The sequence below is a fragment of the Haliotis cracherodii genome, unplaced genomic scaffold (assembly GCF_022045235.1).
Source record: "Haliotis cracherodii isolate W230 unplaced genomic scaffold, xgHalCrac1.p SCAF_23, whole genome shotgun sequence".
NCBI lineage: Eukaryota > Metazoa > Mollusca > Gastropoda > Lepetellida > Haliotidae > Haliotis > Haliotis cracherodii.
The window spans coordinates 5,022,603-5,040,267 of NW_027266279.1; the positions used below are offsets into that span (position 1 = coordinate 5,022,603).

General features: G+C 43.3%; 2 protein-coding genes across 2 annotated transcripts; one reads left to right on the forward strand and one right to left on the reverse strand.

The window, feature by feature from the left end:
• Positions 1–933: 933 nt before the first annotated feature.
• LOC139471750 (cysteine proteinase 1-like) lies at positions 934–9,991 on the forward strand. Its single transcript, XM_071254232.1, has 11 exons — positions 934–1,017; positions 1,319–1,363; positions 2,818–2,931; positions 3,767–3,874; positions 4,597–4,682; positions 5,313–5,340; positions 5,507–5,611; positions 6,317–6,383; positions 7,381–7,593; positions 8,777–8,909; positions 9,714–9,991. Exons 1-11 carry the CDS (start codon positions 974–976, stop codon positions 9,887–9,889), a joined length of 1,119 nt encoding a protein of 372 aa, XP_071110333.1. The 5' UTR covers positions 934–973; the 3' UTR covers positions 9,890–9,991.
• Positions 9,992–10,974: 983 nt separating this feature from the next.
• LOC139471816 (uncharacterized) lies at positions 10,975–17,334 on the reverse strand. The gene is made up of 3 exons (XM_071254314.1): positions 17,146–17,334; positions 12,758–13,148; positions 10,975–11,510 (listed from the first exon to the last, which is right to left on the reverse strand). The coding sequence occupies exons 1-3, from the start codon at positions 17,332–17,334 to the stop codon at positions 11,167–11,169; spliced, it is 924 nt and encodes a 307-aa protein (XP_071110415.1). The 3' UTR covers positions 10,975–11,166.
• Between the last annotated feature and the right edge of the window lie 331 nt (positions 17,335–17,665).

Here is a 17,665-nt window from a genome sequence, read left to right on the forward strand (position 1 = left end):
TCTCCACATCACATGTGGACATGATATACTAATCCATCAGACGAATACCTGATGTAACCACTATTTCCGCAGGAACATGTATGCGGTGGTCGTGGTACAACTAACGATCTATGACCCATGTATGACCCCTTTCCAGCCTTACCTGCCCACACCCACCAACTAAACTCCACCACCGGAGTTGAACATTCATCTGGCCTCAAAGCACAATGATTTTCCTTCTTTGCCATCTGCAGTGACATGTCAACCCACATTAATTAATATCGTTCATAGGCTGTTCTCCTGTTGCATTACTAACCTGTCACTTCTAACTTACACCGCAAACTACCAGCCTGGGTCCAGCAGCTCGATTTCCAAGTAACCACTGTAAACAATGGTCACTGGAAGTATCGAGCCTAAACACACCGATCGACTTTTAAACTGGGGGTCAAATCATGGTAAGCTGGAGTCAATATCATGTACTCATTTGGGATCAAAACAAATTATCAAGAAAATACAATGTCGAATCTCATGTCACTCAAAACATATCTGGCCCAGACTCAACAAACCATTCGAACAGAGCACTACATTCTCCTCTTTACCTTCCGGGTCATGGTAAAACTTTGGGGACGTAACTGTGGTCTGAGACCATCTGAGAGGGAATCTGCTTCCTTGAAGATTCAAATTGCGCTGGATTCTCGAAAAGAACAAACAGATTTGGACTTGTTTTTTTTGTGGGGGCTTTTCTAGAAAGCCTGTTTTATTATTAAAGATCTCCTGTACCGTATAAGCCCTTAATGTTATCATCATAAGATAGAGAGAGCGAGTGAGAGAAAATAATATAGGGTAAGATTGTTATACCAGATTAGTGAAGATAGATACTAGTTACTGTACTTTATCAGAGTCAATATGTCGAGCGCTCACTGCGTTATCAGCTGATCAAGGTTCATACCTCAAACACAGCTGGCAAACATCCCTCTGTCATTTTCACGTAAACATGCTCCGTATCCCAGCTTCTCTACTACTTGTTGTGTTCCTGAGGTGAGTTCGTCCGCTGGGCTTGAACGTTGGGCAGTTTGATGTGGAAGAAAACTCCAAACTCTCTCTCTCTCTCTCTCTCTCTCTCTCTCTCTCTCTCTCTCTCTCTCTCTCTCTCTCTCTCTCTCTCTCTCTCTCTCTCTCACACACACACACATACACTCTAATTATGGACGTTTTGTATCGAAGGGTAACAATATCGTATCGCACAATATCGGGGTGCTTCGTTGAATCATCAATTCCTTGGTCAACATGTTCCCATTTTGTTTCTTGATACCATTAATTGTAGTCGTATTCGTTTCAGTCACCAATGTCATGGCGTCAGGGATGAGAAAACAGACTCATTCAGGTAGGACTCGCTATACACGTTCTGACTCAACGTGACTTCTGTAGACGTGTTCTGTCTACCTATAATGAATGAGTGTGTAGGTTTGAACTGTGTGTCATCTGGATATTGGAGGAAAGCCCTACACGATGCCGATTTTAGACGTTTGTCTTGATATGGCCAAATACCACCATGATATTTATCACGAAAGGGTGTGAGTGAGTGAATATGGTTTTACGCCGCTTTAGCAATATTCCAGCAAAATCACGACACCATATTGTACTTATGTGGGACATCCACCTTGGACGTCGGCGTTACGATAATCAGGAGTGAATGAGTATGGTCTTACGCCACTTTCAGCAAAATGTTAGCAATATCGGAGGTTAGACATCGCAACCCAAATACACACCTTTGACTAGCATTGGGGGTGATGTAAACTTCATATACTTATCGAGATATCGCCATGGTCGACTCGATGATGAGTTTGACAGCCGCCATTTTGTCTTTCAACGTCTTCTTTGTCACGTGATCATCGAATGGCGAGGAAAATTTAGTATTGGCTGAATTCATCTCGTGTCGACACGTCCCAAAAGACTCATTTGTTGATATAATTAATATTATATGCACAACAGTAAATATTATTTGGTAATTGTGTCATATGTTCCGTTACTGATATACATAAGACTATGTCTCGGGGTGGTAGAAGTGTGACTTCAAGCTTGAACCTGACAGTGGTATGTGACTTTAACGCTGTTTTTAACACTAGTTGGGTGAAGGAGCCAACATAACAAGGTCGAACGGTTGGCTCGTAGGGAGTTACAGTTGGAACTGTTCCTCAGTGGCCTTGCTTGTCCTTAGAGTCAATACCGCCTCCGTGGTCTAGTGGTAGAGCGTCCGCCCGGAGAGCGCAAGGTCCGGGGTTCGATCCCCGGCCGCGTCATACCAAAGACGTTAAAAGATGGTACTTGTTGTTACCCTGTCTGGCGCTCGGCATTAAGGGGCTAAAACAAGGACTGGTCGGCTCGGAGTCAGTATACTGTGTCTGAGTGGGGTATTCATGTTAAACTGCGGCATGGTATTGTTAAACGGCATGGTATCTCAGTGTGCTAGCACTATAAATCGGCATCAGTCCGGACTAGTACAAGCAGCCACACACACACACGTACATGCACGTCGCAATATAAGTGCAAAAATCTTGGACGCGTAGTTAAACCCAATTTCAGCTCACCTCACCTCACCTTAGATTCAATTAAAATGGACCGAGGGGTCATGTTTTGGAACTTGTTTATTTGTTTGCTTGTCATCGGGCGCTACTGGAGTGGATCATTGTTCATCGTTTGAGTCATTGGAATATTACAGACTGCAAACTTACACGACGTTACTTTCCCCATGCCGTTTGATCCATGCTCATGATGTCAATCACTGGATTGTCTGATCCAGATTCGGTTATTTATTTCCTTAATTTTTTATTCTTCCAGTGATTGGGTGAAGGAACACGGGAAGGTGTACCCGTCATGGGAGGACGCCGTCTACAGAGAGAAGGTCTACCATCAGAACCTGTTGGAGATTGAAGACCTCAATCAGAAACACAGGTCGGAGTTAGTAACCAGAAGCTGTGTCTTGTGATAACGGATAATTGCTTATAGTTCATTTACTGAAACACTGGACCCGGGTTCGATTCCCTGAAAGGGTAAAATGTGCGACGTCCATATCTGGTGCCCCCGCCGTGATATTGCTGGAATATTGCTAAAAGCGACATAAAAACCATACTAACTCTCTCATTCACATCTTTTTTTCTTCATCTTTTTTTTGGCTATCATTTATTCATGTTAATTATCCACGATTTTACATGGCCCTGTACATTGCCACGTTGGTTTATATTTGTGTTTGAGTTGCTTAAAGCAATAATACTCATCTAATTATTCAGTACACATTTAATTTTTCTGCAAGATTAACATTGTTATACTGTAGTACTTTGTATTGTATTTCTAGTTCTCTTTTAAATATTCTAAAAAGGCAGTCGGTTTCAGTTACTTTACATCTGTACACAATATACTTTGCTAGCAGCAGTAAATAATTCATCAAAGTACACTCCTCTGTGCTCTCATTTACTTCTATGTAAACTTGTGACCTCTCCTTTTCCTAGGCGGTCGGGTAGCCTAGTGGTTAAAGCGTTCGCTCGTCACGTCGAAGACCCGGGTTCGAATCCCGACATTTTTACAATGTGTGAAGCCCATTTCTGGTGTCCCCCGCCGTGATATTGCTGGAATATTGCTAAAAGCGGCGTAAAACCAAACTCACTAACTAACTCACTCACTCACTCTCCTTTTCCTAAATGTTGCTTCGAGCTTTTGCCACGCTGTAGTGATATCGCCAGTAGTGCTGACAGTGGAGTCAACTCATTGTTTTTATGTTACTATGTTTTAGGGGTCGGACTGAGTTCAGAGCTAACCAGTTCGCTGACCTCATCCCGCAGGAGTTCCAAGAGACAGTTTTGATGCCCAGACGCTCTGGGGTGGACTTCCCGCAAGACAGGTAAATATGGATTCGTTTAGCCTGAGTTCCAATCACAATAGCAATTCCACGGATAAAGGACATTTTTGAGTCAAATCACTACACTCCGATGGCACCATGTTAATGTGTAAACCGCCTGCCTGAGACGCCGCGATACCACCTGAAAGATGTTCACTCACTCACTCACTCTGAATGAATTTCAGTAAAACAGAGCAAGAAGCAACGACGTCTTAGATTACATCAATTCACTCACTCACTCTTAGGCATATCTAAAACATCATGGTAGGTCACGGGTGGACCAGTCCAGACCAGTGAGGTAGCCGTGACAGAAACCTATATGGTCGTGGGTTCGAATCCAGGTTCGCCCTGATTATGTTTCTCGGTTTGTCAGAACCATATCCGTGCTCGTGGGTTTCACCAAAGTGGTAAACGTCTGGGAACTGAATCACTTCAGGCTTTCCTCTCACATTAAGCTGACACGCCTTGATATACCTGGTAAACTGTAAAAAGCGGCGTTAAACCCAACTCACTCACTCACTCGACTGACCGAGTTAACAAACTTTGTCTGACACAATTAACACGTTTCATAGGACTGCAAATATGCCCGAACCAGTGTTCTCAGCGCAAAGACGAGCGTAGCTCCCAAACAAAGCATTCATTTATGGCAGTCGTAGTGCTTAAGTCGCTTTGTACAGCTGGGCCCTGGACCTTGGATTTGATAGTCACTGCACCTCTACTTGCAGCTATCTCGATATTGGTCACGTCGAGTCTCTCCCAGACTCGTTTGATTGGACAACACAAGGCAAGGTGACGTCAGTCAAGGATCAAGGTAGCTAGAATAACGAAACCTACATGTGACTATATGTCAGCACGGTTACCACAGACCAACGAGAGAAAGTATGTCACTCTATCTGTTATACATATGATCGTCCTATGGCATAATGATCACAAATGTTTTGTTTGTCGTTTTACATCATGTTCCATGGGTGGCCCAATCGTCTAAGGCGCCATGATTCGCTGTGCAGAGTTGCGTCCCTTGGGCGCGCCAGAAACCTATGATTGTGGATTGGAATCCCGGTTCGTCTTAATTATGTTTTTAGGTTTGTCAGCACCAAACCCGTGCTCGTGGGTTTCACCGAAGTGGTAAACGTCTGAGACCTGCATCACTTCGGGCTTGCCTCCCACATTAACCTGACACGCCGCGATATAACTGGAATACTGTTAAAAGCGGCGTCAAACCCAACTCAGTCACTGTCGTGTATCGTCGTACTCGAGCGGTGTGATTGGTACGCTCTTGGTCATTTCAAATATATCAAGTTCGATACCGATTTCAACCTCACAATAAATTCCTCTATAACAAGTGTAAGATATATTACAACCCAATTTTCCCGACAATTGTAACATATGATCAATCGGATTTGACGATCGATTTCTTACTATGTATTTCTCGATTCTCCAGGTTCCGTGGGTACTTGCTGGGCTTTCAGGTAAGTCAAACACTTGAATCCTGTTGTTCCGAACTCATGTTGACCAATAAATAGTTCGACTTATTCTGGGTTCGCTACATCCTGTTTATAATGAGACTGTAGAATTAACACATTCAGTCCGTGCTTGTTTATACGATCACTGGTTCCCGTCTCTTTCCCTCTCCAGCACTGTGGGGAACATCGAGGGGCAGTGGGCCATGCAGGGGAAGCCCCTCACCAACCTGTCCGTCGAGCAGATCGTGGACTGTGACGGCACCATGGACAAAGAGCAGTAGGAACTCACTCCATCTACTTCAATACAGTTGATGTCTTGATCCTGAAACATATGGTTGACCTTGCTGTTTGTCTTACTGACCCTTTAACTGTATGTAAGGACCGCCTCCGTGGTCCAGTTGATGAAGTGTCTATCTGTAGAGAAGGTCGGTGGTTCGATCCAATGGATCCCGCCAAAAGACGTTAAACGACGCAAGAGGCGACTAACGGGATCGGGTGGTCAGGCTCGCTGACTTGTTTAATGCATGTCATCGTATCCCAATTGCATGGATCGAAGCTCATGATGTCAGTCACTGGATTGTCTGGCCTAGACTCGATTATTTACAGACCGCCGTCAAACAGCTGAAACATTGCTGAGTGCGGAGTTTAACACCAAACAAACAACAAGCGAATGCATGTCGCTATACAAGTGAAATAATCTTGAACGCGACAGTGAAGCCCCATCAACTTCTCCATCAACTTTGTACAAAGAGGTCTTAACGCTAAGGTGATCGTCACTCCAATACCCTAACATAGACCTACGACTGTCGTAGCGCTAAAGTTGTTTTGTACAACGGCACCCAGGACCATGTTTCTGAATGCCATCATCTAAGATTGCTTTGAAGGACAGCTCAGTGTCCACTCTTTCATTGGTATTGGGTATTGTGTGTGTTGTTTCAGTGTATTTAGCGATGGTGATTGGCAATGTCTCCTATGTTGACAGGAAGAAAGCGGACTGTGGAGTGTTCGGTGGATGGCCATATTTGGCCTACCAATACGTCCAGAGTGTGGTAGGTAGACCCACAGTGAGACAATGTGTATGAAATCTATAGTACAAGTGAGGAAGGTTTCACAGTCATACACTATTTGCCTGCTTGTTGCCCGACTTCGTATCACAGACGGTTGGGATACTGCTAGCTACAGGGCGCTGACTGTAGGCTGAGTTCTCTGATTAGAGACCGCCGTCATATAGTGGTGCTGAGAGTATGTTGGTATGGATAGTAAATCAAGTCAAACACCGTTGTGTAGAAGTTGACGGGACCTACATAAATACTTCGGGTTATCCGAGGTTCGACACAAGCGAAAAATAACTTGGCATACATCTACTGATTAACATGCAGAATGATTAAATCGAAACATATGCGACAAACAAACGAGAAAATAAATAACCAACATTATTTATATTTTTCATCATAACGGCGTAGTTATTGAATCAATTAATATATAAATATATTTATTTATGTATTATTAAAGTATAAATTACATACACGTTAAAAAAATATAACAGCTGACATATTCAACTTCCGCATCACGAGCTTGTATGAAATGTAACAAAGATTATACGAAATGAAAATCATATCTGAATAAACTGAGTCAATATTGTCTGACGTATAATAGTCTCAGTCGATTTTACTGTTAATTTACGGGTTTTTCTGATCCAGTTATCCTCCAGGTAAAACCAGGGCCTTCACCAGATTGCTCGGTCATATTGCTGACCGTACTAATTTATTTCGGTATCTATCCCTCATTTTATAACACAAGTGAAACCGAAACCGCCAGAAACCCACGCCAGAATCCCGGTTCGCCCCGATGTTTCTAGGTTTGTCAGCACCATACCTGTACTCGTGGGTTTCACCGAAGACATGTATCACTTCGGGCTTTCCTCCCACATTAAGCTGGCACACCTTGATATAACTGGAATACTGTTAAAATCGGCGTTAAACCCAACTCACTCATTCACTCACTTAAACATGTGTAAATGTCTCATCGATTATCATCAACGTCCAGGGCGGCCTGGAGACGTGGTCCAACTACAGCTACTGTTCGGGGATCGGAGGGGGGCCGGGCTCCTGCTTCCCCTGCAAGGCCCCGGGGTACAACAAGACGTACTGCGGACCACCAGTCCCTTGGTGTTTGAAGAATGAGAGTTGTGCCGCGAAGATCAACCCGCAGAGGTTTGTGCCTGACTTGAAGGTCACTGGCTGGAAGGCTGTCAGCAAGGTAGGCGCGGGAGGCTTGAAATAAACTACTTAAAAGAAGACAAAGAACACGCCATGACAGAATAACCAGTGTAACTTGGAAGAAATGAATGTTCTTAAACTTCTTTTGAGTAGTATATATTGTATATACTCTCGCGGTCAGTAAGGCATCCTATAAGGGAAGTGTCGCGTTGTCGCCCAGTCGTTTAAGGCACCGCAATGTGCTGTGCAGAGTTGCGTCCCTTTGATCATGGTTTCGAAACCCTGTTCGCCCTGATTATGTTTCAGCACCATACCCGTGCTCGTGGACTTCACCAAAGTGGTTAATGTCTGAGACCTGCATCAATTCAGGTTTCCCCGACATTAAGATGACACGTGATATAACTGGAGTACTGTTTAACGCGGTGTCAAACCCAACTCACACACCCAGTCTAAGTTCGACCGGCTCTGAAGTAGTTACGTCATCCAAGGATGTTCCACTGTTAGTTTGACGTAGCTTGGTAGTGGTCATTTTCCATTATCCAGTGCATTGTATCTTTAATTCAGAATCCCTTCATCCATGCGCGACCATAGTGTCTTTTTCAGCTCAATTCGAATGACGCTAATAGCTTTCAAATCATATCATTATCTTTACGAGAGAACTTCTGTGGAGAGTTACTGTCAAAGTTTCCACTTTTGTCGAACTGGGCTGGAATTTCGTGGCTCGATCGTATAACGAGTTATTACGAGTTATGTCTTTTCTATGTCCCTTCTATTGACCAACCAGATGCCGCATTTGCTTCAAACAAAATGGCGCCATCAAGTCAAAACGATCTGATCGATAACCAAGATCTTTACTGTAATTAAACGGGTTTTACCTCGCGAAGTGTATCAAGTCATTTGAGCACCTTCATTAAAAACATGAACAAATTTAGAAAATATCTGTCGACGCACAGTTGACGGTACACATGCTCTGCAAATCCTACGAAATCTACATGGCAGTCGCCATGTTGTTTATGAACCGGATGTCGATTTCGTTCCGCGATTTTGATCTTTTGACTTGTTAGTCCAGGCTAAATGTAACTCCATAATACCAGCCAAGCTCGGCAAGGGTAGAAATTGGACTTTTATGGTCAATTAACACCCTTGCCTTGTTAAGATGATGACGATGATAATATACTGTATCATCGAGGATGGTTAGTTATGGGTCTTATTACTACATTCAGAACGAGACCGAGATGGCGGCCTCTCTGGTGAAGTATGGACCTCTGTCTGTAGCCATGGACGCCAGCCGTCTCCAGTTTTACCACCGCGGGGTGTATAACCCCATCGACTGCAGCAAGACCGCTCTCGACCACGGTCAGTCTCTGTGTGTGTGTGTGTGTGTGTGTGTGTGTGTGTGTGTGTGTGTGTGTGTGTGTGTTTGTGCGTGTGTGAGGAAGAGAGGGAGAGAGTCTGTGCGTGCGTGTGCGTGTGTGTGTTAGAGAGAGAGGGAGGGAGAGGGTCTGTGCGTGCGTGTGTGTGTGTGTGAGGGAGAGAGAGGGAGTCTGTGCGTGTGTGAGTGCGTGTGTTTGTGTGTGCATGAATATTGGTTATATCACTGATATGTTAATGTGGTGGTTGTACACGTAAGGTGAGTTTACAATGGGGTTAACCGTCGCGCTCAAGATCATTTCACTCAATTTGCGACGTCCGTGCACGTGTTTGAGTGGCTGCTTGTATTAGTCGTTTTATAGTGCTTGCCCACTGAAATACCATGCCGCACCTTAACATGGATACCCCACTCTCACACAGTATACTGACTCAGAGTCCTTGTTTTAGCCCCTTAATGCCGAGCGCCAGACAGTAACACCAAGTACCATCTTTAAACGTCTTACACATCTTAAACATTTAGACCAGCACATCCGATTTCTATATCTCGAAAAAAGAAGTGAAAACGACAAGTTCCGCTTGGAGAAAAATAAGGCCAGTCTATAATATTGCATTTTATTCATTCTGTTGTTGCATAACATCGTCGCTGTTGATTGGGCGGCAAAGGTCATATCTTAACTCAGAGAGGTATCGCATCGGAGAAAAAATGTGATTTTATATTGTGATTACAAAATCATCATTACAGCAATGTTTTTGGTTCATGTGAACTGATTAGATTATATTTCGTTCCAGCTGTTTTAGTGGTCGGGTTCGGATCAGAGAAGGAGATTTTCAAGACACACGAATACTGGAAAGTAAAGAACTCGTGGGGGTTGAAGTGGGGAGAAGACGGCTACTTCAAGATACAGCGTGGGGAAGGGATGTGTGGCATCAACACTCAGGTCACCACAGCACAGCTAGCCACCTAACTGGTGTCAAGTGGTGTGGGAATAAGCCACTGAAATCACTGATGACTAGTGGGAGGGGAAGCAGCTCCGTCTTCAATATGGTGAATAAATACAAGTAACTACTGATCGGCGTCACTGTGTCATTATTAGTCTGTCTCACAGTCCCTGAGCCACTCATGTTTCTTCCCGCCCAGCCCTGACTGTAATGCTATCGACGTAATTAAAGTCTAGATTTTCCACAGGTTATGTCCCCATCTCAATGGGAATCAATTTAAATATAGTACGGTGCTTGATTCTATCAAAATTATATTTTTCAGAGACATGTCATAATGTGTATGTGTGTTTGTCAATGTGTGTCTTTGTGTTCCGACTTATTTGTCCTCAACAAGTGTAAATGAATAGTTTATACTGCCTTATACACAAAGCAAAGAATGGGCTATTTTGTTCATGCTGGGACTCAAACCCGGGTTTTCGTCGTTGTGGGCGAACGTTTTTACAACTGAGCTAACCCACCTAAAACAATGCTGATAGGAAGAATATGCGTGTGAACAACAAAATATTTGAATGCTTTATTTTCAGTATTATAAGTCGAGAGGTAGATAGTTCATCAATGCTCAAAGTGTACAAACAACACAGGGACAGATCGAGCAGCCGCACACACAGCCGGCAGTTTACAAAAACAAATATCGCATGACACCGGGTATTAAGTAATGTGTGAGCAATAATGCATCAATGTCACGGCGGGAAAACCTATACTGTGCTCCCAATATGAACGTTATATTCAGGTTGACAACCAAACCCGGACTTGTTGTGTGACGGTGAACGCCTCAACCACTACACAACCATGGGGGTCACCTTTCACAAGTATTACAAAGAAGAGTTAGAGAATGCTACTTGGGATGAAAGATACGCACTCTAGTCCACTCGGCTTATTCCGTTACTTTCGTAATATCTTTAAAAGCAATGTCGTTTGGATCTTCATGAATCTTCGTGGATCTTCGTTGAACTTCTTTGAACTTCGTGGATTCAATTCAGTCTTCGCAAGATCCGCATGTAGTTCGTATAAAATGACAGCCATTTTTGAAAATTCTTTGCTAGGTGTTCGTTTTGACTTGAAGACAAAATAAATCGGCATCAATTTGTATTGTGATGAAACGGATCGCGGCTGCTGTTTCGCTTTGTCATGTCATAAAAACGTGCACGAAACTAGTTTCAATGTGGATTCCTGACATTCCTGATTCACTTGGACGGAGTCGAGCAGAGTGGACTGATAGGTAGAGTAACCGGATGCCAAGGTCCTATGCGCAAACACAGTGCGTGCTGGGACAGAAGCGGGGACAGAGCTGTTGGCACCAGGTGTTCATGCCGGGAACCCGGGCGAACGAGTCCGCAGCAACACACTTAGAGGAGTCGCCAGACGTCGGAACGGTTTGAGTAGTCGGACGTATAGTTGTCGTTGTCGTAGTTGTCGTTGTCGTCGTAGTTGTTGTTGATGTCGTGCTGTATGTGGAAGGTTGTGGTGGTGTTGGCGTGGGTGCGTCTTTGGCGTATATGTTGACGTCCGCGCAGTTGACAAACCACTCTTGGGGTCCACATCCGACGCATCCATCTTCCGCTTCCGGGTCACGACCCCAGTCTTTGCCTAATCGAAAACAGGAATTGTAACTTCGAAGTGGCGCAACAACACAGATAGTATATGACAATACAACACTGCTATTAATAGCAAAGTTACACGTAAGCGATTGTGTTGGGAAGGAATTTGTTTGGCGAACGGATTAGGACAAAGCAGAAGGTGCGAGAGAGGGTACGTGTGATCGTGATAATAATTGTTGTCACAACGCAGAGCGCTCATGATTGATACCTTCAAACACACACTTGGACAACACCCATCTCTCATTCACAATTTCTCTCTTCCTGAGATTACAATCTCATTAAGATCAGATCTTTACTCTGAAACGATACCCCTGCGCGCACATATCTGGCATTCGAAGGTAGCGTCAAGTGAACCCTTAACAAACTTTGACCGCTCAATCCAGATGGAGGATGCTAAGGTTCTTGAGCCAATCAAATGTCAGCTTTGTAAAACGTTTCGGATTCATTTCTTTACCACCTGGATTCGGAAATTTCTATTTGTTTGTTCGTTCGTTCGTTCGTTCGTTTGATGTTTAACGCCGCACTATAGCACTATTTCAGCCATATGACGGCGGTCTGCAAATAATCGAGTCTGGACCAGACAATCCAGTGATTGACATGATGAGCTTCGTTCCACGCAATTGGGATACGATAACATGCATCAACCAAGTCAGCGAGCCTGACCACCCGATCCCCTTAGTAGCCTGTAGGGGGTTGCCGAAGACCTGCTCTACCCCGGATCTTCACGGGTCGTACAAATGAGAACCCACACAGAACACAAAGGTCTTATTTTTCTATAAACGGAACGCTGGTCGACTGTTTAGAACGTTCACCTGACCCGACCTTCTTTGGAGGTGACCTAACATCTTCACCTTTGACTAAACCTATGGTTACGGGTTTGGCAAGAATCTTAATCGGACAAATAATGGACACAACACCTCTTCCAAGTCGATTGCACGACAACTCGGCACCGCGTCTTAATCACGATATATACATGTATTGTGTATTGACTTTTAAACGGTTTTCCTTTTTTGTCTGATCTGCTTTTTCGTGGAATAAGTTCTTACTTTTCAAAAAAAAAATAATGATTACTGGCATTTTTAAAAAATATTATCTATATCATGAAACAGATTGGTCAATCATCTCATTTCCATTTCTCACTTTGCTCTTGATACCATATCATACCATACCATACCATACCATACCAGGATCTTTGCGCAAACAACATACACTGATACAAGCAGTGTCTCAACCCACCTGTGACGTATCTCCATTGAAACAGGCACGTGTTGCACGTGACTCCCGAGGGTAGTGAAACTTGAAGAACGTAATCGCTGTTTCCTGCACCTGGGAAGAACCTTTCCTTGCCTCCTTCTGCGCTACCGAGCATGCGCACTGGCATCAAGAACCGGTTCAGACAATCCTGTACTCCATAACCGGATGTGCTGGGATCTGGGCAGAGTCTGAACTCGAAGTAGCCCTTGTGATAAGTCGTCAGACGGACTGTCACCGTGATTTCGCTACCGACACGGTAAGAGCGAACAATGATGCCATTTGCGTATTTGCCGCCAACCTCGTTTTCACGTATGATGCTGTCGTAGGCGTCTCCACAAATACCACAGCGACCGCCATTCATCTGGTGTTGTCTCTGGAAGTAGAATGACGGTATCAAGTCTACAACTGAATTGAAGTAGCATTCGAGATTAATTTTGTCATTCATTTAATCTCCTTAATATTTTACATTCAGAAACCGAAACAATAGAACCCCCACCCACATATTTGGCTCGAACTGGTATTCCATCTTAAATCCATACTATATCCTTTAAATAACTGCTACAGCTATTGCTACAGTAACTGTAGGCAACTGTTAATACCACTACTGTTGAGGCTGCTGCTACTATTGCTCAAATTGTTGATTCAACTTCTAATACTACTACTACTGCTGCTGCTGCTACTACCACTGCTACTGTTGCTACTACTACTACTACAACTACTACTACTATTGCTGCTGCTAACCACCTCCGAGGTCTAGTGGTAGAGCGTCTGCCCGGAAAGTGGAAGGTCGGGTTCCCGGCCGTGTCACAACAAAAGACGTTACAAGATGGTGTATTTTGTTGCCCTGCCTGGTGCTCGGCGTTGGGGGATAAAACAAGGACTGGTCGGACCGGAGTCAGTATACTGTTTCTTTGTGGAGTATGCATGGCAAGAACTATAAAACCGGTATTAGTCCGGACTAGTACATGCAGACACACACACACGCACGCACGCACGCACGCACGTCGCTATATAAGTGCAATAATCTCAAATGCGACGTTAAACCCTATTTCTCCTCACCTCAGCAAATACGACCACTAATCCTATTATTACGCTTGCTACTACTGCAGCAGCACGTACTACAGCTACAACTAATGCTTCAACTATACTCAACTGCAAAAGATACGCAAGTCAAGTGTTTTGTGGCAACAAGTTGTCGTCTCAAACGAATCAAGGTTCAACCTTTCCCACACTGATGGCCGCATCAGAGTGTTGAGACGACGTAATGAGCGTTATGCTAAGTACAGTGTCTTACAGGGAGGAGGCAGCGTCGTGGTGTGGGGAGACTTCAGTTATCATCACAGGGCCAATCTACATGTGTTCCGTCAGCGTGTGACTGCTGTCACGGCATACCTCTCTTCCCGGGTCATCCTCAACTCCAGGTGTTTCAGCAGGACACGGCTCGTCCCTATACAGAATGCTTCTCTGTGGACATCCTCAGAGTGAACAACATTCGTGTGATGCCCTGGCCATCTTTGTCACTGGAAATGGCTGCAATTGAGCATGTCTGGGACGAGATTTGCAAGGCAACCACATACACTTCAGGAACTGGAACCCGTTTTGGTGCAAGGAATAGAACGGGATTCCTCAAGCCTTCTTCCAAAGACTTAATGAGAAAGTGATGTGCGGAATCAACCGCAGCTAACGGCAGCCACACACTGTTCTGTTTGTGGGGTACCCTGTTTTCGGGGAATTTTTTCAATAAACACGGATAGTTGTCATCAAGCAATCAACGCCCATTTGTTGTCAAATAATTTCTCTGTCATCATTTCTTAATATTATCTGCATATCGTCTTTTACGGTTGGGTATAGTACTACTTCTTGTACTTCTTATGCTACATGAACAGCTACCGACAACGCCATGATATGACTGAAATACTGTTCAAAGCGCCATGTGATCAAACTCACTCACTTACTCTGCTTATCACTACAATCAACACCACAACCACTACAGCTACTACTTTCTCAAATACTCCTACAGGGGAAGCAAAAGGTGGCTGTCTTACCCAAGTCCGTCATAATGCTTTGTTTGTTTGTTGTTGAACGCCACTCTCAGCAATATTCCAACTAAATGACGGCGGTCTGTAAATAATCGAGTCTGGACCAGACAATCCAGTGATTTTAATCATGAGCATCGATCCACGCAATTGGAATACGATGACATGCATACTAAGTTGACATTTCAAGATACTAATTTGAAATTTCACATACATAAGAGATCATAAAATCTAAAGAGATTGAGTTAAAATTTCAAGATAATGCGCTGCCACGGAATATATTTAAATAGTGTTCATGATTTGTTAGTTCATTACGCTGGTGTACGGAAGCCTATTAGTGCCTTTTGGTTTTCAACTAAGTATCTTGAAATTTCAAGATGGAATGTTGAAATTTCAAGATGGTATGATGAAATTTCAAGATACATACTAAGTTGTTTTTTTTGTTTTTCTTGAAATTTCAAGATAATAAGGTGAAATTCTGAAATGTATTTATCTTCAAATTGAACGTATTTATCAACTTAGTACCTTGCAATTTCAATATGGCATCTTGAAATTTCAAGAAAACTTTTGATAACAAGTGGCCCTTAAAGGCTTCCGTACTGATAACAAGTAGGAGTGGTGACAAACTGTCAGCAATATTTCAACATAGCCTAATAGTTTTCCGTAACAAATAGCCGGATACCCACAGTAATATCTCTTCAATATTACTATTCATGCCCCACCGTTACAATCTACGTCTTTAGTTGGGCGACACTGCACATTACATTTCTATCGTTCAAAGGAAAGGTGTTCACTGAATACCCAGGTGATCTGGTGCATTCGTCAAGGAGGCAGGCGTGATGGCACGTAGCTAGAAAATCACCCTTTCGAGAAGAAGGTCAAATATTTATTAAGAATATTCACCTTGGAATTCTAAGAAGAGGATGAAGATGCGTTATTGCTTCATTCAGACGTCTTGTCCCTATGTACAACCTTCATGTACACCGCCGATGAACTGCTTTGTCGGATGCGCTGCGTAGTACCACGACTTGTTAACACAGAGTAGGCCGAAATAATAACCCTCGTCTTATGGATGGGGTTGTATGTATTCTAGGGGGTACACTAATCTCTTGAATGTAACTTGTTTCCGTGTATTCGCAGTTCTAGGCTTTTCAGTAACACGCACTTATGAAAATCGCATAATATTTATAGATATAAATAGATGTATGCTCTAGTTCGAATAAGCGCCTTGGCACTCCTAACTTGTGTTTTCAAGTCACGAGCACCGACTTGGTATATCTGTAATGTTAAGGTTTATGATACACTGTCGGGCAAAAGAAAGTATACACAAATGTTGGATGGTGGTTAAACATGAAACAAACAAGAAATGGTTATTCGATGGTGATGTATTTGATACCGATATCACTGTTGTGTTTTGAACCTTAAATTTGCAGTGTTTTGGCGACTGTTTTCAGCTAAGTACAGTTTTCATGACGGTTGTAATTGTTTTGTCAAATCCGCTTTTCAAGGGTATGCTTTCTTTTGCCCGGCAGTTTATAAACTTTTGGCACTCAATGATAACCAGTCTTATACAAAGATCTCAGTTTAAGAATAAAAACATTACACAAGTTAGATCTAGATCCAGACCGGCCCGGGACAGGAGCACCAGATCGCTGAGCGGAGTTCCCCTTTAAAAGTGCCGTAAATCCCAAAACATTCGCTCTATATTCGTATGCTTTTGAAGTTTATGAGAATCACTGAACATTCGCTTCATTCGTGTCTATGCTACTACATCGTTGCTCATGCAATTATCACGAACGCTTAGCCTTTGAAAAATGAATTTTTGATAGAAACAAACAACTCCATTTAAACTGACAAGGAGCTCAGAACCTAGCGCTCTCCAGACAGATGCTCCATGAGGCCACAGAGGCGGTTTCGTGATATGGAACGCGTAGATATTTTACTCCTATCAAGTCGTTTAACTTTGTTTAACTATTTCTTATGTTTTATGTTGTATAGCGATCTAAACATTCATGATAATCTGATAACACACTGTCTCACTTTCACACATGGCAATAATCAGAGCCCTGTCACCGTCGCTGTACAGAGTTGCGTCCCTTAGTCGAGTAAAAAAATATATTTTCATGGGTTCGAATCCCAGATTATCCCTGATTACGTTTCAAGGTTTGTCAGTACCACATCGTTTGCATTGTTTTCTCCAAAGCAGTAAATTGTTTAAAGCGGCGTTAAACCCAATTCACTCTCTCAGTCCAGATCGAGACTGGACTGTAGTACACCTTTTAATTCAAGAAGAAATACACCCACAACAAATACGGGTTGATTGCAAGAACTCACCTGTTTCCCACCACAGTTGAGTTCCATATCGTTGTAGTTTACAGGAGTACTGAAACCCACACGCCACATGCTGGAACGCTGAGGGGGCTCAAGGAGGTACCCGTGGGACGCAACTACCCCTACCAGACCTAACAACACGAGAACCCTGGGCAGAACCGCGCTCCGAGCTCCACTCATCGTCGTCATCATTGAACAAGTCTTCTCTCACTGTTCAAGTCTACTACAGCCTATATTTTATATCATACGAGGATGTTTACATTATCACAAAGTAAATATATGTTATACTTGTGTGTATCCCTATAGAGATGTTGGCGTTTGAAGTGAAAGCATTCTTTTCATCTCGATGCAATGCTGACAGAGGCAATCAACGTGGTTTACTCGTGCTGATTCAATAAATACACACACGAGATTTTCACTGAGTATTAATGGATTATGACCTTATAGAAATTACAGTAATTAGTTTTCATATAACTTGTGTCCTTTTTCAAATGAAATATTAATGGAAAAACGTTTGCAAATA